General features: G+C 41.6%; 1 protein-coding gene across 1 annotated transcript in view; it reads left to right on the forward strand.

Moving 5' to 3' along the window:
• The window catches only part of cntnap2a (contactin associated protein 2a), a 328,106-nt gene that overhangs the window by 275,803 nt on the left and 25,117 nt on the right, over nt 1-27,186 (forward strand). Inside the window, exons 19-22 of the mRNA XM_079575788.1 lie at nt 10,572-10,790; nt 16,806-17,042; nt 24,473-24,703; nt 25,903-26,036. Of these exons, the coding sequence (XP_079431914.1) occupies nt 10,572-10,790; nt 16,806-17,042; nt 24,473-24,703; nt 25,903-26,036 (821 nt within the window). The remainder of the gene's footprint in view (nt 1-10,571; nt 10,791-16,805; nt 17,043-24,472; nt 24,704-25,902; nt 26,037-27,186) is intronic.

Raw genomic sequence — 27,186 nt, forward strand, 5'->3', positions numbered from 1 at the left:
GTGAAATCCATGACAGATACACACTGAATGCACTGGTCAATTCTGCTCTTTCTGAGGATTGTTGGTTGTTACATAGTCCACACAAGTCACCATAACGGTTGGTCATTCAGGAGTTTTTCATTTAATAACCCTTCAGTACGGAGGAGCTAGACATGCCTTGTTCACCCTCAGATCACTCAATTTGTATAGTCAGTGCTTACTTAATAGGAAGGAATACTTGCGCAATAAACCCTATATTTGAGTACATATATATATAGTTGTATAAAAGTGGTATTCATTTATGTCTCGGCCGCGGTGCCGAGGAGTATTTCAAGCTCAAATATAAAGCTAAGATTCTTGTTTGCACAAGAACATAAGCCAATTTCTCATTCACTCTTGTATGAGGTTTGCTAAATGCTAATAGTATTTGTAGTGCAAATACACACTGTGAGATGACAGCACATAGACAGCCATGTGCTAACCACTTACCTGGGTGATTATAGTGCTCTACTGCAGGTGATTGCAGCAAAGAGAGCAATAATTTATTTAAGGTAATTGGTGTATGTATAATCATTATGTCCTTTATGACACTCTATTTACCAAATCACAATTTTAATAGATCCCAAAATGCAGCCTGGCACACACACATAAGGTCTTAATCATGTTAGTATGGACATTGTGAGATGCATTGTAATACATGTTAAATGTTTAATACATTTTATTTAAGTTCAGTACTTAAGAAAAATAAGAAAAGAATCTGTACTTTTGATACTTTCCAACCCACTACATTTCTATGAAAGCTCCAAAGTAAATGATCTCTTTTAAAAGCCTTGGACTGACAGGAGAAAGTCCCCATTGTGTTGCTGTACAGCTGGTGAATTCAGGCACAATCGTCATGTTATTATTCATGGTGCTTATTGAAAATGATTTGTACTTGTTTCTTTGAATACCTAAGTGCTTTTCAGCAAATGCTAAAACAGTGCTTTGTACTTAGTACAATCATCAAGTACCTTTTACTTTGAGCCATTTTATGACCCCTATTTGAATGAATACTTTGCGTTCTTGACCCACTTAAGAGAAAAGGATAAAACAATTAAAATATATAAAAGCTGTTACTTATCTTGCATAACTACACAGAACCATTTCTTCTAACTTTCTTTGTCAAAGTTGCCCAAAATTCAACAGAGCGTATCAGTGAAGTTCAGCAGTTCATTTCTTATAAAGAGTAGTTGTTCGAATCTCTTCATTCCTTTTTACCACCGGACTTAGCCTTCTTATTATATGTGACTTTATTTGCTCCACAGGCCTTCCTCGACTTATCTACATTGCTAGGATATTGTGCCTCCTCCTAATCTCTTTAGAGACAGATAATTTCTAATCTACTTTGGTTGCTTTTCTAAACTGAGCTCTTTAGATTGTGCTATAATGTGGTTTAGTGTGATTGGTCTTTGGGAGGCAGCGTTATTGGAAGACAGGCCTGAGATGAGCCAGGGAGGAGACATAAACAAACCTTAATTATGTATCTGTATTCGAGAGGAAGTTCACTAAAGTGATTTTAATGTGAAGGCGGACTATGGACTCACTGTACACCAGTGGGCTCCAACCTTTTCTCCCTGGAGCCTGGAGATCGCTGCCATAGAGAGAAAGCTAAATAAAGATGTACATTTTCCTAATGTCGGAATTGAATGCAAAAGTTTGTAATAAGTGCCATGTTATTCATCCTTAGCTTTGCATCATCATCTATTAATCTCCTATTTGTATTTGCTGTGAGTATTCCCTCTTTTCATATTCTGTCTGCTTCATAACATGAACCGTAATGTAAGTTAATATGTAAGCCTGAAGCCGAAAGACAACCTCAGCATTTATCTGCTTCCTCAGTATAAGGACCAATCTAATTACACTAAGATATATAAGACATAAAAAAGGGATATTTCCAGAGACTCCATTTACTTTGATTTATGACAAAAATATGTTCTTTTATGACATTATGGTTTTCAAATGAATATGCTGTCAAAAACGAGATTTGAGCCATCTGACAAGCCTAAAGTAGCCATCTGCTATCAAAATACTTGTGGCTCATTTGGCTGATTGACAATGTAATTCATCCATTAATTAGATGCAATGTTTTATTTACTATTTACAAGTGCACATTAAATTTTGCATCAGCCAGAAAACATACAGGAAAGACAATTGGAAGTGGTAAAATAGCTCAATTTCGGAGATGGTTGCACAAACATCAATATTGGCTGCGATTTTAAGTGCCAGTTTCTTATTGTGGGCCTTTTCACCGCCGTATGATTGACATGTCATTCAGGGAGCGCCGTGTGATCATGGTCCAGCGGTTCAGATGAAGGTCCCCGCGGCCCGGGCTGGCCGCTCTCTGACGAAGAATGTTAAAATCTCAACGACTCAATTTAAAGACTGAGCGGCTTTGTGGAGAGGGTCCCCGGCGCGACGCGGCTGTCACTCGTAATTGCATTTCATTTGGATTGAAAAGGATTTGAGCATTTGGTGTCAAAGGGGCCTCGCTGACCATTTCCTGCTGCGACAGAACCAGTAAATAGACGCAGCATCGACAGGCGGTTTTAGAGCCAAATTGGTTTCTGAAGGCATTGCTCTGAGGAATGCGCGCTGGTTTGCAAACTGCTTAAAAGTTTCATCAAAGTTTCTTCACACTGTCAGCTCTGTTGCTATAGGCCTATACATCATTTATGACCACAATCCAAAAGATACGAGCCTAAAGCCACCTGGTGATACTTGAGAACCTCTCTTTCCGAACCAGCATTTACTTTTTTATCAATTTGAGGGTCAGCAGATGACAAGAGCCAGTCTTTTCTCTTCACATATGCACGGTATATATGACTAGCATAAAAGCTATGGCCTTACATAGAGATGTTGGTGATCAAATTGACAAAGTTTGAGCCCACTCAACTTATCTAAGGATGCACCGATCCAATACTGGTATCAGATATCGGAGCCAATACTGGAAAAAATACAATATCGGGTAGCGGCTACAAACATCTGATACTGAACCGATAACAGTTTTGGCTCTCACCACCTTAAAAACACAACTTTTACCGCCTAATTTTCTTCAATTCAATCCCAGGTTTGTTAGTTTTAACCATTGATATCATATAAAGGTAGCTGTCTTGTATGCGGATCATTCAGTCGCTCAAACTCCTCCACCAGGGTGACGATTCCAGGAGGGGGTATCAATAGATATAATTGATAATTGGTCTGTAACATCATGACAATAAAATATGACTTTATTGATCTTAAATGGAGAAAAGAGTCAATAAAATGTTTCACTCCAGTATCGGTATCGGTATCGGTAGCAAAAAACAAAAATAATGGATTGGTGCATCTCTAAACTGATCAACTGCATTTCTGTTTTGCCAGCTCCAAACTCTGAAAATAAAACGCCGCCTTCTGCTTGACAAAACAACTTCTCCACATGAGTCATAATGAAGAAATAATCTGTTCTTTAAATGAGCCGTCATAATGGGTTGGCATATACGACGGGCGACACCAGACAATTGAAAAGTAATGTTGGACAGTTTCCAAAGGACGATTGTCTTTCAAACTTCCAAAACTAAAACACATTTTCGGACACAGTGTGCTCTCCGTTTGGTCACAGCTACAGCCGGAGCGGAAAGATACGCCGCCACGCTTGTTCCAGAAAGTGTCCCTGGGCCTCCACAATGCCCCCACATCAATTTCCGCTGTCCTCTGTCCCTTGCTATTTTCTTGCATTTTGCCCCTCAGCGCACATATAAACACACACATAATCTGTGCCCTCTTGCCGGAGCAGAAACTGTATCCGCTGCAATCCAGTCAGCCCATGAAATGACTAGCATTAGCCTCGGAATAGCAGACTGGAGCAAAAAAAAAAAAAAAACACTCCTGCGCACTATCACCTTTGTAGAGTGACCTTAGTTGTCTGACCTTACGCGACTCGAAGCTATCAAGTTTGTCTTTGAATCTTAAAAGGATAAATTAGCGTTGGATTGAGAAGCAGCATTAGCCATGCCAAAAAGAGGCTACCCCACTAACAGGATTGACGACCGATGAAACGGGCCATGAGCTCGTCTTCTGGGGTGCTCTGAGTGTCATTTGGAGCATTTGCAGGGTGCATTTTTACTCAAAGTCTCGCCTCGAAGCTTATAAATATTTTTCAGTCTGGCAAACCGGCTAAAAGGAAATGTCCTGTCCCCATCCTGGTTTTAAGTCCCTGGTCTATTAAATTGTATCCCTGTCATCCCAAAGTGAACACCGCAAAACTTAATATGGAGTTTACTTGGGTTTTCTAGCTCAGAAAACTTCTGTCAGTAGAAATGTGAAGAAGAACACATTTTCATTCCCAGTAATCTTAAACAATAATTTCACCGAGATGGAGGATCAACCTATTGTGCATATTTTGAGCTGATGGGGGAAACTGACCCCTCCTGGAACCACCGCAGTGGAGGGGTTTGATCCTGGGAGCTCTGTTGTCGGGGGCTTCGTGCCCTTGGTAGGGTCTCCCATGGCAAACAGGTCCTAGGTGACGGGTCAGACAAAGAATCCCCTTATGAGAGACCAACAGGCCCAGTTAATCGTGAGGCCGTCCTTCTGTGGACCCAACACCTGCAGAAGGAGCCATAAGGGGCTGGTGCAATGTGATTTGGGCAGCTCCAACAGCTGCCCCCACGTCCCGGAAACAGAAAAGAAAATGGATGGATGGGGGAAACTGAAGCACCATCATGAAACTCATCTCGACACAGGGAGAACATCGCAAACTTCACGCAGAGTCTTTTGAATACAGCCTCCTCTAAAGAAACTGTTAGTTGGTGATAAGCGTGAAAAATTAATTTTGAACAACCTTTTTTATCATAGTAACGCTTTTGTCTTCACAAGATGTTTTAAACGCTGTTTGAAACACAGCAGCAGGTGTCGGCTGGCGCATTAACTTTGTCTTGTGTTTAAATAGACTTTTGCTCTTTAAAAGTGGCTGGCTCCCTGAGGATTGAGGGGCTTTGAGCAAAAGGGTAAAAGCAAATGAGATGAACAACAGAGAGGTGTCGCGGTTGAGAGAAGATTGCAACTTTGACAACGGATCAGGGACCCGGATCCTAACATTAAAGCACCGCACACGTTCATATGTAAAGAAATGCACGCCCACAACGACATGCAATCTCCTCCACGTTTCATCACTGTAGGCGCCTGTGTGCAGACGCATAATTTAAGATGTGGCTCTTTCAGCCTGTGTTATAAGATTAATAAGAGGACAAACGTGAAATAAGGAAGAAAAATACTGGGGTTTCTTCAGGTTAACGTGCACTATAGGCAAAATCACTAAGTTTACTTTTCCCAAAGTCTTCTGTGGCTTCTAAACCAATCTTGATGCTTTCACCTTAGTTTATTTGTACCTACAAAGAGGTCTCTGAACTTTGTACTAGTTTGTGTTTCATGTGTAAAAGTAATTACTGTAAACACATGACAGGTGTATGAGTGTGACATTCTCTGCCCTTCTACCTCTGTTCTATATTTATTTCAGACCTGCACATATTTCTGTACAATTCACATGACAACACTAATAGGTACTGATAGATGATGACAGATGAAGCAACTACTAACAGCTGTCTGTTTTTAAAATGTACCATGTAAGACGTGTCCTATTGTACCATACTCTTAAAGGGGCTAGATGCAAGTTGGCCACTTTATACTCACTACTGCCCCCTCAGGTCATATGTGTAACTGTTGTGAATAGGTCTGGGCTCATTCGACACATAAGAACATGGCTGGAACATGTAGGGGGAGGAAAATACTTAATTTTAACATTTTCAAACTCTGTATAGTCCCTTTAAAGCAGTACTAAGTAACGTGTTTACCTTAATAAATCCTTTTCGTAGTCCCTGTGGGGGTAATACAAGTGTTTATGGGATGATTGGAGGGTCTTTCATCTCCCCCTGGTGTCTCTGGACAGAAAACCATGTTTGCAACTTGACTGCCACCGGTCCGGAGAAAGCAATACACACTAGTGGAATCACGAAGAAGAAGCTAACATGCTAACGGGCAAAGCTAACTGCGGGCTAACGTCACTTTAAACAGTATTTACAGCAAAGTTTGAGTGAAAAAAAAATTTCCATTGTATAATTGGATGCACAGTAACCCTCTCTCACTTCGCCTTTTCTGTCAGCGCAGTATTTACTCTCCAAGACAATTAATAAGTTTGTAACTTGCTACTACACCTGCAGTTGCGCTTATGGCCTCTGGGGGGAAGAGTTACTTAGTACTGCTTTAAAGGTACACTGCATAACATTTTGGACTACACTGTTGCCATCAATACAAAACATGCTCAGAATGACCAGCTCGACGCATAAAATGCTATTCTCGCAAAGAATTGATTTAGATGTGGACATAACTTATTGAACTATCAAATTCTACTGACTTTAATCGACATCTCCATGGAGACGAGCTGGAGATGTACCCACTCTCGGTAAAGCTACAGTCGTGTCTTATGAGAGCTGAGCCGCTCACAGCAAAAGCACATGTTTGTTTGTACATTTATGAGGTATTTTTCAATGAAGAAAATATCTGACCTAAAATAAATGCTTGTTTTTCAATTTTGTTTATTGGGTAAAATTCTATGCGGCGTTGCTTTAATTTATGTATGATTGTCAGTTATGGACGCTGCTGCAGACAATCATTCTGCGGTTTTCTACACTATTATACTGCAAACCACATCTAATAAACACTTAACCTTTGCTTTCACCTCAGTCTCGGCCTATTTAACTCTGCAAAACAGAGACTAAACGTCCCTAAAATCCCCTGGCATTGTCTCTCCCAATGCAAAAAGAAATTCTCTCCTCTCACAAACGCAGCATCGCATTAGCGCTCGCATTCACACTCATGACATCCATCATGCCTATGCAAATCGGCGAGGCACTCTGCATGCTCCAAGGGCACTTTAGTTTCCATCCGCGCCCATGGACACCAAAAAAAGCGAGCAAAGTTGCCAGGTATCCATCTTGTTTTATAGAGCTGCTAACTTGACACACAGACGCGCGCTTCCGATTGCTTGTTGCTTTGTTTCTACGGCTCTGCGGTGAAATATGTTTGCCGTTCGTGGAGCATTTAGAATAAGCGATGTCAGTCCTCCCTGCCCCGAGGAGCTGAGGCGGCGTCAGCGTCATTAATTCAAGGTGCTAGAGCTTGTCAGAACGGCTTATGGTGTGTATACGTCTGCACCTGTAACCATCCGTCTGTCTTCTTAAGTGCTTTTAGTGTTGGGCTATAGGTATTGGATTTGTCACGGTGTTAAAGAAAAGAAGGTTTAGGAGTTGTTTTGCACCAGCATCAGGATTTCTATTTTGAGGACACAGTGGAGAAAGTATTAAAAAAGTATTATTCAGGCTTTATGGAAATACCTTTGCACCCTTGTGTAATTTGTGTGTTGTAACTTAAAGCGATTAGCATACGTATTTTGGCAAGAAACAAGAGCAGCCATTTTTTTTTTACCGGAAAATGCCTGGAGTGGACTTTAAAGTGGCTAGATGCAAGTTAGCCATTTTCTCCTCACTACTGCCACCTCAGGTCATACGTGTAACTGCATCTTCTATATTAAGCTTGTGCATGAAGGCACTTTGGACCCGAAGTAAAATCTTTTTGAGTGACAGTGCAGGATTGTGCAGTTGTGGTGAATAGATCTGAGCTCATTCTACACCTTAGGACATTGTTGGAACATGTAGGGAGGAAAACATTGTTAAACTGTATAGTCCCTTTAAAACAGAGGAGCAGGTGTGGGACAAGAGTTTGTGCTCTTGCAAGTGTAAATGAAACAAAAATTCAAGTTCCCATGGGAACGTAACACAGTTGAAAGCTCAAAAAAGTTAATTGAGGCCCTTTTACATTGTGTCAACCATTTTAAAACTTGCGGTAACGCTTTAAATTAAGGTGTGCTCATTAAGTGTTAATAAGGTATTAATAAGCATTAATAACATGCTTGTAAAGTATTAACACACTGCTTATTGTACTTTTATCTGTTAATATACTAATAGGCCATTAATAATACGCTTATTCATAGCCAACCCTTAACCTAACCCTGACCTTAACCCTTACCCTAACCCTAAAATACTAATACTTAATGAGCACACCTTAATCTAAAGCGATACCAAACTTGCTTTGGCCGTTGCCCTCACAACCCCACTATTAACCTGACTTTGATATAATAATTACTTGTAGGACATTAAAATCCTGATATATCTTTCCTATTACCACATACGCTCCGCTCATTCTCATCATGCGTGTACATTTGATGTGGCTCCATCGCAGTAAGAGATCAAACAAAGTGTCGGACCGAATTTAAATTTGAGAGCTGCAAACGAGCCCCGCTTCTGCTGCTAAAAATAAATCTCTTCATTGTTTCCTCGCTGATGCTCCGCTCATGGTTTATAGCATGAACATTTCCTTGACATTTAGCTGCTGAATATTCAAAGAGCATCCCTCCAATAAAACATGAGAGATGATGTACAACCAGGACTGACCTTGTAAAAGCATCATCGCACTAGTTATTTTCACATAAGGCTGTTAATTGCAAAGTATTTCACCATAATAAAACCAATTGTCCATATTTAAGATGATTTATAGAAGACTGATTTTAGGTCGTCAAAGGGTAAAGACTCATGGCTTCAGCATAACAAATAGTGCATTTATAACTTTTCCCCAAAAGTCAATGACGGCCAAGGAAGGTTTATGTTATACTTCTCTGGATCTAAAAGAGAGTGAAAATTTTGAGACAGTGCCAACTTCATCACTAAATCCATGAAGTGCAGTGGTTCTCAAACTTCTAACAAAGAACCACTTGGCCTAGATCAAAATCAAAGCAGGACCAAACTGGGTTAAAAAATATATGCTATAAATAATAGGAATTGGACTAAATTGTGCAAACCATGTCTAAACCAGAATAAACACCTACTGAATCAAAGAAATTATGTGTAAAATGAATGAAATTGCAGATGACCTCAGTACCACTCGAAGAGGTTTAAGTAAACGTGCCGCAGTTTGAGAATCACTGGCCGAGTTTTAGTACCCTGACAGAGTTCATGTTTAAACCAGACAACAATGACATTTTTTCAGGCCCCTTTTTTTCTCAACGTTAATGTATCGGTGACGAGCTAAACCCAATGGCCGCTGGCTGCTCTGCTTTTTGGCGACAACACTCGGGGCTGCCATTGCATATCGCCGCTAGTCTCCCTTTGAAATGCATTGGACTTTAGACACGTGAAAAACAACTTTAGAGCCTGGTCCCTAATTTTCTTAAACTTTCTACAGCTAGATATTCCTCCTGTGATAATGCTGGGTTAGTTACAATTAAAGAAACCAGGCTGGTTTTCGTACTAATGAGGGCCGGACTGCTGGCATTGAAGCGGCGCGAACTACAAGGACCGGGTCTACAGTGAAGATCCCGCCCTTTTGCCCTTTTTAGGCACATGCTTCGTCAGAGCTGGGGAGGGGGGGTAATTAAACCTGCCATGATTTCCCCCGTATGAGCGTAGTCATTGTGGCAAACGGGGAGGAGTGAGGAGGAGACGTCTTTTCTTTTTAACGGTCTATGGCTAAACCTGGTGCTTTGGTGACGAAAACACGGCGATGAAGTGATGATCAAAGGATGAGGAGGGCAGCCATTATAGGGAATGGGGCAAGCACTGTTCAATACATGACATTTGTGCCTATTGTGCGTGTAATCTGCCTGTTTTCGTCACATTTCTATAATCACATATAGAAATGTGACTAAGACTAGGAAACATTTTCGTCTAAAAGATAGATAAAGAAAGTTACCCAAGCCACAAGAGGGCAGTAAAGAACAAAACTGACTCTGACTGGCATCTCTAAAACCTTTCCCTTCTCCCACTCCTTATCTTGCTTCCTTCCACCTCTATGAGAAGTTTGAAGTATTTTAAGTAATTACAGCTGAGAGGGCAGTGAGTGCAGCAGCAAGAGTTTATATCACGCAAAGCCAAACGGTTCCTGGCACCTATCGACTGTGTGTGAGATTAGTGCTGTCCAGAGCTTTGAGTCGTCATGTATTTCAAAGCTGAAATCTATACAATCCAAACAGAAAGCCCTGAAACAAATGAGCCATTAGATTAGAAATTGAACACATATTTAGTACCTGCAGTGTGGGCCATGGTTGAACAAAATACAGTATTATGCCTTCTCCTTTGAAAGTTCAATATTTTTCTTGAAATTGGATAGGAAAATCCAAGGCTAAGGCTTCTATGTTCATACCACTATTGACAAACTTTCCCAGTTTCTCTAATTAAACTCTGCAGCCAAACTAAATTTCAAGCACAACAACAACAACAGAGAAAGGAAGCCCCATCTGGCATTAAAAAAACAAAACAAAAAAGCTGATTAGTCAAAAGTTCACAACTGATCCGCCAAAGGTGAAAAATAAAGATAAGATAGCTAGAATATTTTGCTCTCTGTGGGGAAGGGGACCATATGTATCTAACTCTAAAGATAATCATATTTATACCAGTAATATATTCTTGTAGCCAGAGTCAGTTGTGTTTCGTATTTCTCATTGTTATTATTCTCTTTTGCACACGCAGCTCCTAAAGTGGTCTCCTTCTCTTTCGACGTCGGAAATGGGCCCGTGGAGCTGAGCGTCCACTCGACCACGCCCCTCAACGACGACCAGTGGCATCGAGTCGTCGCCGAGAGGAACGTCAAGGAGGCGGTCCTTCAGCTGGACCAGACGTACAGGGTTTCCCGCGTGGCCCCGGCGCAGGGGCACACGCGGCTGGAGCTGTTCAGCCAACTCTACGTGGGTAAGAGTCCGGCCAGTCCACACACAACATGAGGCAACGAGACAGAGCTTAAATATTGAGTCAAGTATGGGTAGCGCTTTTTTCCTCTTTGCTCTCCCCTTCTTTTTGCAGCCTCGCCTATCTTATAAGCGACACAGGACAAGTACAAACTATTTCTCCCACTGTGAGTTAAACACTGTCCAGCTCCAGATTATATCAATGGTCAGGCTTTAGCGCCAGTATTAAAGAGCGTTGCAGAAATGTGATCAAAACACCAGCACATGCAGCCACGCCCCACCAACCCACTGCCACCTACAGGAGCGGAAAATATTCCAGTATTCAAGCTTGGGGAGGGACCACTGCTGTGCAAAACATCATCATGGGAGTGTGTCCAGCCCACTTACTGTGCCAAGTATGAAGCTGAAGATATGACATAGCACCCCCTGCGCAAAAGTCTTCTCTGTTTAGATAGGGTTGATACATGAAAATAATGTTCTGATGAAAATACTCTAAGCTCATGACCCTCCTCTCCCGGATGACCCGCTTTAGACAACTACATTTTGACTTTTGAGTGTGAAAAGGCCTCTGAGAAGAGAGAGGCGAGACGTCCTCAACTCAAACCCAGTTGACAATGCTTTTGAAGAAGTACAGATACTGAAGTAACTGTAACGCCTCTGCACGCACGAGGTAGAATTACTGTGCACATTTGCAATTTGATTGCAATTTGAACATAATGACTGCCTTTTGAGCGAGAGACGAACGGAGCATAATTGTGGAGCTCTGAGGTCGCCGTCCTCACAATTAGAGTGAACAGCTAATTTAACAAACTTCCTGTGTTCCTTTGCCTAGATAAAGACATCTATAATAAAGACTGTTTAGAATATAATCTTTCAGGCTCAGCCGCCGTGATTGCCTATTAACTCAATGTTAATCGAGGACAGCCACATCTATACTGACACAGGCGCTCGCTCCTCTGTTACTGATCTGCCTTTTAATGAGAGCCTACACCGACTACGGGCGCGTGATTTGAACCAACTTAATTCACTTAGCGAGGTCATTTTCTCTGAATCTTTAATACCTTAAACTCACCAATCATTTTCCGCAGATTAAGTCCATGATTGTGCGAAGAGGATTTTAAGCGTAATTTCTCTATATCGTTCGTTAAACCGCCTCATATCACTTTTTCAGACGGACAGGTTTTCGCATTGGGTTTGAGAGGATACCAATTATGATCACTGAAAGGAGACAGGCAGAAGACTTTTTGTTGGTGGTGTTGTAGAGCTAAGTAGTCGAAGGAAGAAGCTTTGGGGTGCAGGGAATGCTATGTCCAAAGTATGAAACTTCAGATGATTACACCTAATGGCCTAATATTTTGGGTGTCATATATTGTACAGTATGCAACTTTCACTCAGCAGGTGGTATGGTCTTTTTTTTTCTTTTTTTCTATCTTAGTCTCATTCTGTCTTTTGTGCTGAGCTGCCGACAGCCGCTCAACCAAACTTTTGAGCTGAAATGCTTTTAGGGATTTAGGATAGAAAGGAAAGTGCTGAGGCGGATCACAGACTCGCTGCTATCTCATGGGGAGCAAAGGAAAAAGTTTCAGCCCAAAGGAGATTGCTCCAAATTCCAATCAGGCCCGCAGATGTGATAACCCCTATGTTTCCTAATATAATTTGCTGATTCGAACCCCCCTAACCTCACCATTTATTTTTTGCACTGTATCCCCGCACCTTCATTTAGTCCAGGGGCGCCCGGTGCAGTGCCGCCGTTGTTAGAGGAAGCGGGAGACTTAATGGCCGCCTGATAGTGCTGTCAGCTCATTTGCATATGTGTATTTCGTGTCAAGTGCAGGCGAGGGAAGGCTTAGCCGCGCGTGCTTTAGAAATGCAACAACAGTGCAAGTGTCAGGGTGGTGACAAGGACGATTCATATCTGATCTGTAATCCCAGAATAATCCACGTCCCGAAAATTACTTGGGGGGGAAAAAAATGTGACACAATAAGTCTCCAGAGGAAAAGTAATGGTCACACTTATAAGGCACAATCTGAAGCACTGGTGGTTGTGTAATAGAAGTTAATTGCATGTCAGTAATCCTTCAGTAATGGATGACAACTCAGGGTTACCATTTAGTTATTCATGTGTTTAATGAAAAAAAACAAGAAGCACAGGCGCATCCTTGTTTTGTCCCTTTTCTGACCCCATGTGGCCGGAGTTAGTATCTTCGTACAAGTTATCATTCCAACTTTACTTGGAGTTACTTTATGACCTATTGTGAAAAAAGACCATGTCCAGGGGCGAGCGTAGAATCACCTCAGCATCTTTCCTGTGATTTTTCTTCTTAATGCACCGTCTCTTTGCCTCTTTTACAACTTCCCCCTGATTGATATTGATGCAGTTGTTTGAAGAACAAGGAACGCCGGCCTGGAAACCTAACAGGGAATACAACTTTGAATTCATCTTTGTTTGTAATATTTGACAGAAGAGGCGCAGGGGAAAGCAAACTAGCCCTCGAAATTGCCTCTTTGAACGGCGCCGCTTGTAGATTTCACATAACATACTCGGCAGGGGTGGGCAACGGGGAGCGGTGTTTTGGCTTACCTTGTTCTCATAAGAGTCTTCGTACCATCCACTTGTCTACGTCTCAATCAATGTGCCCCTTATCAAGCTGGTGATTGCTTTAGTGTTTACTGCACAGTGCCTCATTTGCTCTAATGGCCTTCGGAGTAAATGTTGCCCCATCACTCTTCACTCAGTTAACTTTGTGCTCAGTGCATACATGAATGTAGGTATAAATCTTTCTTCCATACCGTGCTGCTCATAAAACGGACCATCTGTTCTTTGCGAATGTTTCTTTGATTAACGAGTGTCATGTTTTATCATTTTGCATGGCCTTGCTTTGATCTCACCACTGCATAATGCTCTGCTTTTCATTTTTGCATGCTTTTGTCTCTGTGGATCAACACCAATCCTCTCTGCATGTTATATCGCTCTCTGCAGGGAAACCGGCCGCCATCATCTGCCAAGACAGTAGGTAACATTTAATGAGTACGATAATGAGCGCATAAATATCACAGGTGTGAAAACACACTGTAATGGCCCCAAAACTGGACCCCTGTGTGCATTGCCCCCTTGGCTTTGCGGTGCGTAAAGTTTTTATACGAGTGTCAGTACTCAGTCTTAAGAGGCCATTACAGGGTTGGACTCTTGCTGTTTGTATACCAGCAGCATCTCCCACTTTGTACTTTCCTCTGGTGAAGATGATGTCCTACCTTGACTCCTGTCCCACACATAAAGGACTTCCTTCAAAGAGGTGAAGACTGCTGTTTCTGCAGTCATTATTCTACTTGGTTTGGTTTGAATTAAAGTAATTGGTTGCATGGGAAAAACACCACCCAAAAATTCTGTCTGATTTAAATTCAAACTATGTTTTTTCTTTGACTTTGTGCAAGCTCATCAGTTCTTATTTTTTATGCACACAGTAAAGGTCTTAAGGTCATATTTAGTGTCATTAACTTCCTGAATGCTCAGCACTAACAGGACGCATTAATTAGTAACTGCATATGTGTCCTGTGTGTATTTAAACACTAATGTGTGAATGTGTAATGTAATGAATGCAAAATGTTGCTCATTAGCACATAATTTCAGGGTAATGTACCCTTGGATCCCCTTACGTTTCATGCATGTAAGTAGGTGCTAGCCCTGGTCTAGTTTGCAGCAATACTGTAGCTTACAGAGAAGCTTTTTCTGTGCATACTTTTTAATCTTGCTATAATGCTCATAATACATTTGTATCACAGAGTTGGAGATTATCACTGGGAAAAATTGCTCTTGTCTACACACAAAACTCTTTTCAACTTGCAATGGCAGAGACCTGTTACAATAATACAATAAAACTTCCCGGTCCATTATGTGTCATTTACGTGCATTTAGCCCGTGTGTTGCAAGATTGTGTTTTGTTCAGTCGCTGCCAAACTTCACTTGTCAAATCAACAGTTAGACTCAAGTATATTTGCTTCATTGTGATTTTCAATGTATGCATGCCAGCACAATACACTCTGAGATATCTGAGACGCCTTAGTGCATGTTCAGGTGTATGCGTCCATCTGTGTCTCCCCGAGCCCCCACGCCTGCTGTCCATCTAATCACACACTGATTTAGACCTAAGTAAACAGGTGGCGGAAACCTCCATCCAATCAGCACGACAAAATAGATTAATTAGGCGCTCTCCGAAAAGTCATTGTGGGGCTTAGAAGTGGAGAAAAAGCACGAGAAACCTCAGCTGGGTTTCTGCATATAATTAAAATATTGGCAGGAGAGAAGTGCACATTATGTACGATATTAGGGTCGTGTCCTCATCACTAGGTTAAACGCAAAGGCAGTGACCGTGAAGCTCTTTAAAGAAAGCTATTAACATCGCATATTACAAACAAATGAATTTAAATAGGCTCTGAACAGCGCTATTAAAAGCTTTGAGCAGCTAAGGTGTGCCGTCAGATTGTCCATGGGGATTCATATTTGCATCTCCACTCAGTGTCCTCCATTCACATCAAGATCTATACCTGTGGGTGTGTGTTTACGCGCATCTTTATTGCTGGGGTCGTTTAGACGGGCATTAATCAATTTTACGCCCAGTTTCTGTCTAAGTTAATGGTAGTTAGCCCGTAATGGTGCGGGGCCAGAATGACGATGGCAGCACTTTAGGGGAACGCTTATTGACACCCCAAGGCTAAAGCTTAATGCATATATTGACCCGTTGTGTGGTATCCATCCCGTTATGTGTCGTTTACATGCGTGCTCTGCCCCTACATACGTTTAGTTCATTAAGAGGTGCAATTAGGGGGAAAAAGTCTAACAAGTTTGAAGGTTGCATCAAGAACAATGACGCAGTCAGAGCTGTTACTGTGGTGTCTGTTGCCTGAACAATGAACAAGACAAAAAAAAAAGAGTTCTCTTCCCCGACTTACTCCTATAGAATGTTGATGCTTTTCATATTTGTTTGTACTTTTCAAAACACATTAATGATTTTAATATCAAACTGCTAGATAGTAATGGAAATAAATGTCTAAATGTAGAGATGTAGATGACGTCGACTGGACTGGGTTGATTGAGTTATGGACGTTTCTCACCTATAGTAAGGTTTAGATTTCCACAGATTTTCGTGAAGAATGTGAAAACTATTTTTGTAAACCTTATGGCAGGAGTAGGCTAGTTTGCCCGGTGGAGGGCCGATTGTCTTCATAGTCAAAAGACCAGAGGGCCAGACCCTCCAACTGAAGCCCAAAGTAAAGCATCACTTTCTGCAAATGCCAGTGTTGTCATCATGTCTGGCCCAAATGGGTGTTCTGCTAAGAGATTTTAAAAGAATTGACAGTATTTTTTATTTTTCAACAGGCAGTTTAGCTCTGATTCGTGTAAACGTATTCCTCAAAATACTCATAAGGGCCAGAGGTTCCACGCTGAAGGGCCGGTTTTGGTCCCCGGCCTGAAGTTGCCTACCCCTGATTTATGTTATAAGCAATGAGAAAAACAATGTTTCCATTTGCCCTTGTCATTTAGTAAAATTGTGCAAGTTTCATTGACTTTTTTGATTGGAATGACCAAATGGAATTTTCTTTTACATTTTTCTGATTGCTTATTTAATAAAGTTTTCAAAAATGTATAGTTTTGATACTCTCCACAAAAATCTGGCGAAATTACATAGGGAACCGGACTACAGTACTATCTTGACGTGCTTCTTTTCACTCTTGTAACTTTCTTTAAAGGCCAGCCATAGCCACTACTCATTTACAGCATCTCCCCTTTGTACAAGCTGGAAGTGTTTTCCCAAAAAGTTGAAACATTTCGGAATCATGTCTGATTTAATCTTAGTTGCCGAACACATTATACACTGGCTATTCCTCTCCGGTATGGCCACCGCTTAAATGACTACGAGAGCGAGGAGAAGCTTTCGTGAATCGAAATGTCCACAACTCAATCAGTCCAGTCGACAATATTGAAATCTCACACTGTACACTGACACTCCTCCCCCCCTCTTAGGTGCGGCAGGGGGGCAGAGGGGCTTTCTGGGCTGCATACGGGGCCTGCGGATGAACGGCATCACGCTCGACCTGGAGGAGAGGGCGAAGGTGACGCCGGGGGTCAAGCCAGGCTGCCAGGGACACTGCACCAGTTACGGGATGTACTGCCGCAACGGGGGCAAGTGTGTGGAGAAGTACAACGGATACCTGTGCGACTGCTCCAAGACGGCCTACGACGGGCCCTTCTGTACTAAAGGTCAGTAACGTACCGGTAGTCTCCCTGGTTTTTGTGCTTCAGGCGCAATAAAGTGGCGTGTTACATACAGAAGTGATATTCCTGATGAGTCAAATAAGCCAAATTGAGTTGCGATTCACCAGCCCACTGCCGGATCGCATGACACTTTACTTTGTTTGAGGCTTTTATATATTTGTACAGTCCCTCTTGGCTCCAAATTCCTTTGTTGAATGGAGACTAAATTGCTGTTTGAGCGTTTGTGTTTCAATGTTATGCCTTTACAACTCTGTGACTTTTTTTTTTCCTTTTTTTTCCGCCCGTGCTCGCTGATTGTTCTCACTTCCAATTCCGTTTGAAGCCGCCAGCGTTAAAGTGTTTGGGCTTATGATAAAAGCCATCGATTGAGAGTGATATTGTGCTTACACACCGATTCTGCCTGACTGTGGAGGACACCTGCCGAATACTAAAACTGCGATACCGAGCGAGCTGTACACTGATATCAGACTGAGAAAACATGTGTATGGCCACTGACAGCCCACAAGCAGAGGGATGAACTAGAAGGACTAGAATGACTAGACTAGTGTGCTTGCTGCTAATATTACTCGTCTACTACCAGTGACAATACAACACTGCTCTTTTAGGGAAGGGAATCTTATTTGTGTCGAACTTTTCACATCACATTTTAAAGGAACAGGCCACCGTTTTCCCATACTGAGATATGTTCTTACCTGAGCTTAGACGAGTTGATGCGTACCTGTCTGGTCTTCATGCGCTCAGTCATGCAAATAGACCGCAGATGTTGTTAGCATTTAGCCTCTCCTCCTCTCCTCTATGGACCCAAACGGGAGTGAAGAACATATCTCAGTATGGAAAAACTGTGGCCTAGGTGTTCAGTCATGGTTTATACTCAGTTTAGACATGATTTAGTGCAAGTTAGATCCGTCTGAGACCCATTTAAGACCCGGTATTGATCGAGGCATGAAGGGACTTAACCTCTTAAAGCAATACTAAGTAACTCATGCCCCTAGAGGCCATAAGCGGCACTGCAGGTGTCATAGCACGTTGCGTTTCTTTGCTCATTAATTGTCCGTGAGAGTAAATACTACGCTGACAGAAAAGACAAAGGGAGTGAGAGATATTGTACATCAAATCACACAATGGAGATAATTTTTTTCACTCAAACTTGGCTGTAAATACTGTTTAAGTGGCGCTAGCCCACAATTAGCTTTGCCCGTTAGCCTGTTAGCTTCTTCGTGATTCCATTAATGTGTATTGGGGCCTCTGACAACTGTAATTGTAGTTTTCTGGACACCAGGGGGAGATGAAAGACCCCCCGATCATCCCATTAACACTTGTATTATCCCCAGGGGGACTACGGAAAGGATTTAATCAGGTAAAAGAGTTACTTAGTACTGCTATAACCGAGCACTTTGTCTCCATGTTTGGCTTTACCCAAATCTGAAAGCTTCTCGAGGTTCACAGCCTATGGGCTTATCATTTGAAAGCTAATACAGTGTTACTGTGTCGTCACTTTTTTATTGTACATTTGTTTCATTTTTGCTTTTTTTGTTTTGTCATGTTATTGTTAAGGTTCAACTTGAGTATTGTCCCAAAGGAAATTATAAAGTCACTTTTTATACTTTTTTGCCATGTTTTTGCCACATTTTTATTTTGCGTTTATGTCTTGTTTTCATCATTATTTTGGCGCTTATTTTCAAGAAGAAGAAGCCAAACTGGAGATAATGTGCTTGGTTCAGGTGGGAGTTAAGTGGTTAAAAAGTCTGTTAAGAGCCGTTATATTTACGATGAGTAATCTACCTTAGTGCCACATGAAAAGAAATTTGGTTTGTTTGTTTCTCTGGGATTCATTAGATAAAGAATTAAACTTCCTCCCGAAAAACAAGTTTTGGGTAAGCGCTCAGGGGAGGAGGAGCTGCCGTGCCATCAGTGACTCTCTGCTCCCTCACAGTCTGAGTGTTGATTCCCGACACGGGAATTAATTTGTTTCCTAAAGCAGAGTATTTTTTTTTCCCGGGTGCTCTTGGCAGGAGGGTGACAAGTTGACAGAAAAGCGGGTGGAGGGGTGGGGGAGGGGGGCCTTGCATTGGTCTGGAGTGTTTGTGAGGAGGTGGTGGATGGTAATGAGCAACTTTACAACACGCAAATAGCTCGTCTAAATGCTGTCATCGACAATCAGGCGGTTCAGGATTCACAATCAGAGGTTAGCGACACGGGGGGAACTTGTTTTGTTGCTGTCAGTGCAGCTCTTGCCGAAGGACAGAGGCGGAAGAAGTTGCTGAACACCGCGAGATACTGTTTCTTCAAAAATAATGACTCGTACTATGCTCTGTGACCTGTACTTTACTTTCTACTGGAATTACTACAGCACTTTCTGTGTTCTATTGCAGTTGTTGCTGCTACTGCTGCAATGTTTAGCTACACTGGTTAGTGCGTTCTCCTCACAGCAGAAAGTCCTGGTTCCGATCCTGGGTCTGCTGGGGTTTTTCTGTGTGGACTTTGCATGCTCTCCCCGTGTCTCATTGCTCTGTTTTCCGAGGAGGTAAACATGTACATACTACCACAACTTTAACCTCTTAACCCCCAACTAAACCGAGCGCATTTTCTCCAGTTCCGCTCAGTAGTGGAAGAAGTACTCAACATTCCTACTTAAAGGGACTATACAGAGTTTAAATTGTTAAAACTAAGTATTTTCATCCCCCTACATATTCCAGCCATGTCCTAATGTGTAGAATGAGCTCAGACCTGTTCACCACATCTACCACTAGAATCCTGCACTGTCACTGAAAAAGTTGTTGCTTCGGGTCTGAAGTGACGTCATGCACGAGCTTAATATAGAAGCTGCAGCTACACATAAGACCTGAGGTGGCAGTAGCGAGTGCAAAATGCCCAACTTCATGTTCAGTCTCTGATAACACTTTACTTTTACTTTTTTTAAAGCAAGAGTTTAATATGCAGGATTCTTTTATTACATATTTTGAATCAAACCAGGTCTAAGCAAGTAAACCACTAACTCAGGAACTGAACCAGGTCTAAATCAGATCTAAACAAGGTCTAAAGGAGTAAACCACTAAACCAAGTCTAAACTGGGACTAAACCAGTTAATCGTAGAGAGGCCACTTTAAAATACTTTTAACCCAATTTAAAAATGTAGTGTAGTTGAAAGTAAAATGTCTTCATCGTAAGATTGACTTAAGTAAAGTAAAAGTACCTATAATTTGTACATTTTACTTTGTTACTTTCCACCACTGGTTCTGCTTTACCCAAATCTAAAAGCTTCTCGGCTGGAGAGCCACAGTGCAATGCCTCATCTGAAAGCTTAGGCCGCATTTCGTTTTTTTGTGGCTTTTTCGTCGCATTTTCGTCACATCTTTGTTGCGTTTTCATCCTCGCTATTTTGACACTTTTTATCAAGAAGTAAAGCAAAGCTGGAGAAAATGTCCTCGGTTCAGGCGGGGGTTCAGAGGTGAACAGCTGATATATATATTGATAACATTTTGCTGATTGGTGATATTTTTGTTTTGGACCTGAAGTACAGGCTTAACAGCAGCTTCACTGTTGTAGGTCGCCCTTGTGTCTTCACTTTCCTAGTGAGGATCTTTATCTTTATTTTCTGTGTTTACATTGATGCACTTTCCTCTGTATCGCTCTGAAGTTGCTTATAAAGATCCAGTTCCTCTCGCTCTGTTCAGGAAGAGGGCACTTGTTTATCTGTATGCATTACCTCGGCCTCCCTCTCATATTATGCTTCCATTACAGTTTTTAGCCGTGTTTCTTCTCTCGATCTCCCTGTTGCCTTCCTCAAAATCACATCTTTTCTGCTTTTAATCTCCCCCGTCCTCTCCTCCTCCTCCTCCTCCTCCCAGAGAGTGAAAAATGCATGAAGCCCGCTATAATTGCACAGTGCATTTCCATTGTACTCATATTTGTGCTCCGCTCATGGGACGCCACGGTATTATTATTACACATTCTTCCCCGTTTCTGCCCTCGAGGGTCACACGCAACCGCTCTTACATTTATAAAACCCGCAAAGCTCACACCTGAAGAAGAAGCCGCATGCCAATTCACACCTCGAAATTCGTGCGTGTTCGGCAAAATAAAAAAGCGCCACACAAAAAAAGAGAGAGTGCATGCCCCGGAGCATGGATTTTCTCATTCGCTCTTTTTGGCTCCCAGACATGTGCGTGTGCGGGGCTATAAAGCTCTCGGCACTTTTCCTCAGCAGGAGAGCAGAAAGCCGGAATAGGGCTACAACACGGTCCACAGTTTGAATAGAGCCAAAACAAAGCAGTGGCTGTAAACAGCAGAGACGGTGAGATTAAAACCCGCCAGTTACGTAAGGCCTGGTTTACACAAGGGAGCAATCCATCAATGAGAAATTACAGCACGCTGAAAAGCATTAACCTCTTACCCCTGCCTGAACCGAGCGCATTGGCTTTACCCAAATCTAAAAGCTTCTTCTGGGGGTAATACAAGTGTTAATGGGATGATTTGGGCAAAAAATGCAATTGCAGCTTTTCCTGCTCTGACCCGGAGGCCCCAATACACACTAATGGAATCACAAAAGAAGCTAACAGACTAACGGGCAAAGCTAACTGTGGGCTAGCACCACTCAAACAGTATTTACAGCCAAGTTTGAGTGAAAAAAATTATCTCCATTGTGTAATTGGATGTACAATATCCCTCTCTCCCTGTGTCTTTTCTGTCAACGTAGTATTTACTCTCACGGACAATTAATGAGTTAACAACCGCAACATGCTACGACACCTGCAGTGGCACTTGTGGCCTCTAGGGGCATGAGTTACTGCTTTAAGTCCTTTTTTATTGTAGTGTTTTGGTTGCTTCATAGTTTTCTTTTTATTGCTTTTTTATCGCCTTTTCACCATATTTTTGTCCCTTTTTTAATTGAGTTTTTGTCACTTTTTGTTGCTTTTTCATTGATTTTATTTTCCTTTGCTTTTACATCATGTTTTCACCACATTTTTGTCACTCTGTTTCTTTCTTCATCCTCACTTTCATCGTTATATATTGACATAAGCTTTTAGATTTGGGTAAAGCCAAACTAGAGAAAACGTGCTCAATATAGGTGGGGGTTAAGAGGGGAATGAACTCTTAATTTCAATCTCTTTTCACTGAAGAATGAGAAGTCTTTGTCATACAGCGAGCGGAAAGCAAATCTTTCAAACCACATGTAAAATGTATGTTGCCTATTCTCTATTTATGGATTATTAATAATGGAAACACTGCCTAATACATTTCACATCATCGCATTGACACACATGCCCTTGGGCTCTCTACTTCACCTGTAAGCATTTATTTTAATTTCATGGACATTATGTTTTGTCTCTCCGCACTGGGCGAGCGTACACTCATTTGGACACAGTGCAAGAGAGGAATGGTAATAGGTTCCCTACCTTTTTACACTTGATTGGGGGAATCAATAAGCCTGCAGAACTGAGAAGAATATGCTATTTGTATTGTTAATGTACTGATAAAATAAATGTGTTTTGTTTTGTTGGACCATTAGCCATTAGACCCACCAAACAAAGTCATTTCATTGTCTTTTATTCTTCTTAGCCAAGTAATAACTCGACTACCGGTACATTCAGCAAGTTTATTATGGGGATGTTGTGCGCTTACCTACCTCTGCCCATATCTTTTCGCCCTTTGTTTGCTTTTGTATTGATTAAATTCACACGCACGTATAAACACTCTGCTTTAGGAGCCCAAGGCCTTATAGGAAATGACTTCTGGTTAATGGGCCGTCTCATTATCTCATCTTTGTGCTGTTAAGAGAGCTGTGCATAACTTTGTATTATTCAGTGGTTCAGTCTGATTTATGTAGCCTAGGAGTGTGACTATAAACTGGCTTTCAGCAATCTTCCCGTGGGCAGCTGTGGCTACAAGCGCACCTTACCGCCACCGAATGTGGAGCGAATGAATATTGCATGTGAAGTGTCTTTGAGAGTGCAGATAAGCGCTGTTTAAAACCAGTATATTTTGTATATTTTATATTTTTGATGTACTCGCGCCTGGCTAAAGTAAACAGTAACCTCTCCATATTAAAATTACTATTAAAACAACATACTTTGTCCAAATTGCTTATGTGAACCATCAGTGGAACCAGAACAAAACCTAGCTTCTATGTAAATTTAGGAGGACATTGTGACAAAAACATGTAAAAAGGTTCTGCAGTTCTAGAATGAATAAAAATATGTCTGTATCTTACTAGCATTGGCAAAAATATAAAATATATATATAAAGCAAAATGGAGTGGGTAGTTTTTTCCCCCATATTTACCTACAGCAGTGTTTTTCAACCACTGTGCCGTGGCACACTAGTGTGCCGTGAGATATTATCTGGTGTGCCTTGAGAAATTATCCAATTTCACCTAGTTGTTTTTTTTTTTAAACAAATGCATTATTATCCACAAATGTACCGTTTTCGAGTGTCTGTGCTGTCTAGTGATCGGCAGAGTAACCATATAATACTCATTTAATTAGTGAGGCATTGGGGCATTGTGGCTAGCGAGACTATACAGTGTTCCTATTCAAGACACTTTGATGAGAACGACTGAATATAGGCTACAGAGTTAAATTTTTTAACATTTTATGCTGGTGGTGTGCCCCGTGATATTTTCAATGAATAAAATGTGCCTTGGCTCAAAAAAGGTTGAAAAACACTGACCTACAGTATGTGCACAAAGGTGCGTCATTCAAACCCTTCCCCCATAGCAAAATGGCCGCCTTGTTTATTCAGAAAAGAGCCCTTTACATGTCTTCATTCACTGTTGATATGGACTATGGCATATTGTTGGACAGAGACAATGGACCTCTACTCAGATGTACCACTGTCAACTACGAAATCAATGGCCCTGTGGACATTTTCAACAAGTTTGTGCCTAAATGCTAATGTGGCTAACACGTGGCTAACATGTGCTTCTGGCATGCACTGAGCACTTCCAGCACAAATATCAATGGATTTCTCTGGGTAATGGCTCATCTTGAAGAGAATAGTCATTAGGGAAAAAGGGAACAGAACTGGAATTGCCTAAAAGTTTGTTCACATGAAGATTTTCTCATTTGTGGTAATTTCTAACAGTGAAAATTGATATCATTAGCCACATTTTCCCAGGGCAAGGGTTAAGAAATTTTTGTTGAATTACATTTTTCTTGATTATTTTAGCCAATCCAGTCAGCTAATTTTAATGTTTTGATTTATGTGATGGTGTTCTATGACTGGAATTGGTGTTTTGGGGAGAAGGGCCTGTTTAAAACCTGTGCCATAGGTCCATATTGGTTGAAGTATAATATTGCTGAATACTGTATGCAAATAAATGGAACTGGCGTCAGTCCCTGATCGGGGATAACGGTCCTGAACAGATCTATATTACTTTATTGTGAATGACATTTTTCGTTCACCTTCATTCTCAGACGTGGGCGGTTTCTTCGAGGCGGGCACTCTGATCAAGTACAGCCTGGCCCCGGAGCCCGTCTCCTCCAGCAGAGATTCCAGGCTGCAGTCCCACCAGCTCTGGCCTCAGGAGGTGAACTTGACCCGCGAGGAGCTGAGCCTGAGCTTCAGCACCTCCAACGCCCCCGCGGTGCTCCTCTATGTCAGCTCCAAAACTCAGGACTACCTGGCGCTGCTGCTCCGGCACAATGGTGAGGACAACAGGGCATGAGAGTAGCCACACATGCAGCGATTCAGTAAAAAAGGGATTTCACTAGTTTAAACACCTTTTAGTAAGGAATTGATTACAACAAGGTCCTTCGGGTGCTCCGGTTTCCCCCATCAACCAAAAAAACATGCACTAGGTCAGGGGTGTCCAAACCTTTTTCACTGAGGGCCACATACAGAAAAATATACAAACAACTGGGCCACACTCAGTACAGGTGAGATATATAACCTCACCTCTATTGTATTAATAAGTTAGAAAATTCAACAAAATGTTAATGTTGCATTTGCTTAAAGTCAAGTCTTCATCACAGCTTTCTATAAATGGATTTTCATTTATTTTTAGCAAAAGAAAAAAGGTAATCCACAGCGAAATAACACAATTACTCACCTGCACAGACTGAGATGTATAGCTCACAGTAACTAAACATGAATCCCTTCAAAGAAATATTAGCATCAACTTATTGGGATTCTTAACACATGAATACTGTGTTCGTGTTTGTTTAATCTGCAACAGTATCATGGCAGATTAAACAAACACATCTCCTATTTACCTCTTTGAAGAAATTATCATTTCCCCACTGTGGCTGAAATTTTCGGCCCTCATGTTCAATCTTGCGTTTCTTTCTCACTGCCATCTTTTGTTTGTCTTTTGGATTTTTTCTTTTCTTTGATTGCTCTGCGCCACTGCCTTCTTCAAGACTGCAGCGCCACAGAGTTTTAAGACTGAGAATTACATGCAGTCAAACGCTTGTTTCATATGTGGGACATATTCAATCATATAAAAACATTTTTTTGCAGTGGGCCAATTAAAGTGGGCCGTGGGCCACAGTTGACCCGCGGGCCGTAGTTTGGACACCCCTGCCCTAGGTGAATCCTGATTCCCATATGTCATATCCCATTATTTCTCAAAGATTACCCCCCAAGATTAAGCCCCAAAATCCTACTCCATATTATATTAAAGTTCATTGACTCCACAATGATAACTTGTTTATTTAGTAATGTTATTTATTCCACCGTGGAGGCTATCACTGAGCACGAGATTTGCAGAGAAATAGAAAGATGACGTGATGTAAATTACCTTTGAGAAGTGACCATCATCATTATTATTTAATCATGTTTAGACAAGCCTTTTTAAGTCAAGATGCATAATTTAATAACGCATTACCATCCTCTGTATGCCAAGGCTCTTTGCAGGTGCGCTACAACCTGGGCGGTCTGAGGGAGCCCTTTGCTATTGACGTGGACCAGCGCAACTTGGCCAACGGACAGCCCCACAACATCAACATGTCCCGAGTGGACCGGCGCATTACCATACAGGTGCGGAGCTCTCACACACACAGAACTCTCCTAATAACCAAAGAAATTCTCCTCGGCCTTCAGCTGACACTCGAGGAAGATGAAAAATTTAAGCCCCTTCTTACAAACGGCTAAGAACTTAAAGGGATGCACTCACGCACTCAAAGCAATGCACAATTGTCAAACTCAGCACTAGCTCTTGCAGTGAGTCTGAGGGGAGAGTGGTTGTCCTCTTTTGCCACTGTTAATGCTCTCCAGTTTCCAGGCTTGCACTAAGTATTGATCCATCTGCGTTTAGCATGTAGTCGCATAATTAGACAGCTGCACACTTCTGTTAGAACTGTAACAGGTGAATGTTTGTTTGTCGTAAAACAGCTTAGCGCAGATCAATGCTGCCAAGACTCTGGAGCTGTCAGGGATGGAGGGGAAATTCAGCCAAACATTTACCGTCTGCGTTTTGGGTTAAAGTGCTCCGATCTGGCTGCAGGGTTGGCTTTGAAAAGGCAAAAACCTGGAAGCAGTCTGTGAAACAGGGAATAAACCTGAAGTGTTTTATTTACTTGGAGATTTAAATTGTGTGTGTTTGTGGAGAGTTTCACTAATCAGCATAAACTTACCGTACAATTAGTGTAGTGTTGTTTTCAAATAATTACGCGGAAGATCAGATTAAAAGTGGGGCTCTGTGCAATGCTTTATATCAAGATCTTTTCGGCTGTTGTCATCTCCTGTTTATTGTCTGTGCTCAGCTGTCTTTGTACATGTCCTGTGCATATAGTCTGTGTATATAATGTCTTTGTACAGTTTGTGATTTCTTTAAACATCAACCTGCCAGGGGGTCTGCAGATGGAAATCAGCCCAAGGCTATAATCTGGCATGTTTACATTTAACGAAATGTCTATTAATATGCACTGTTCCCCTTTTATCTTAAATAAATAAATACATTTCATAACTCAAAGAGCTTTCAGTTGTGCTGATATTCTCTTGAAGATCTCCCCCTAGTGGCTATTAATGGGTTTAATTTGTATTCAGAAGCTCAGGAGTACAGTAATTTATTGCTCAATAACCTTTGCTGGATGAGAAAGCCTTTTCTTGCTGCCGTCCTTCCTAAGAACGGGGAGATTTCTTTGCACGGATTGAATCACTAAACTAGAAATGGCTACATAATTAAGAT

Source organism: Gobius niger (genome assembly GCF_951799975.1).
Source record: "Gobius niger genome assembly, chromosome: 18".
NCBI classification, from domain to species: Eukaryota; Metazoa; Chordata; class Actinopteri; order Gobiiformes; family Gobiidae; genus Gobius; species Gobius niger.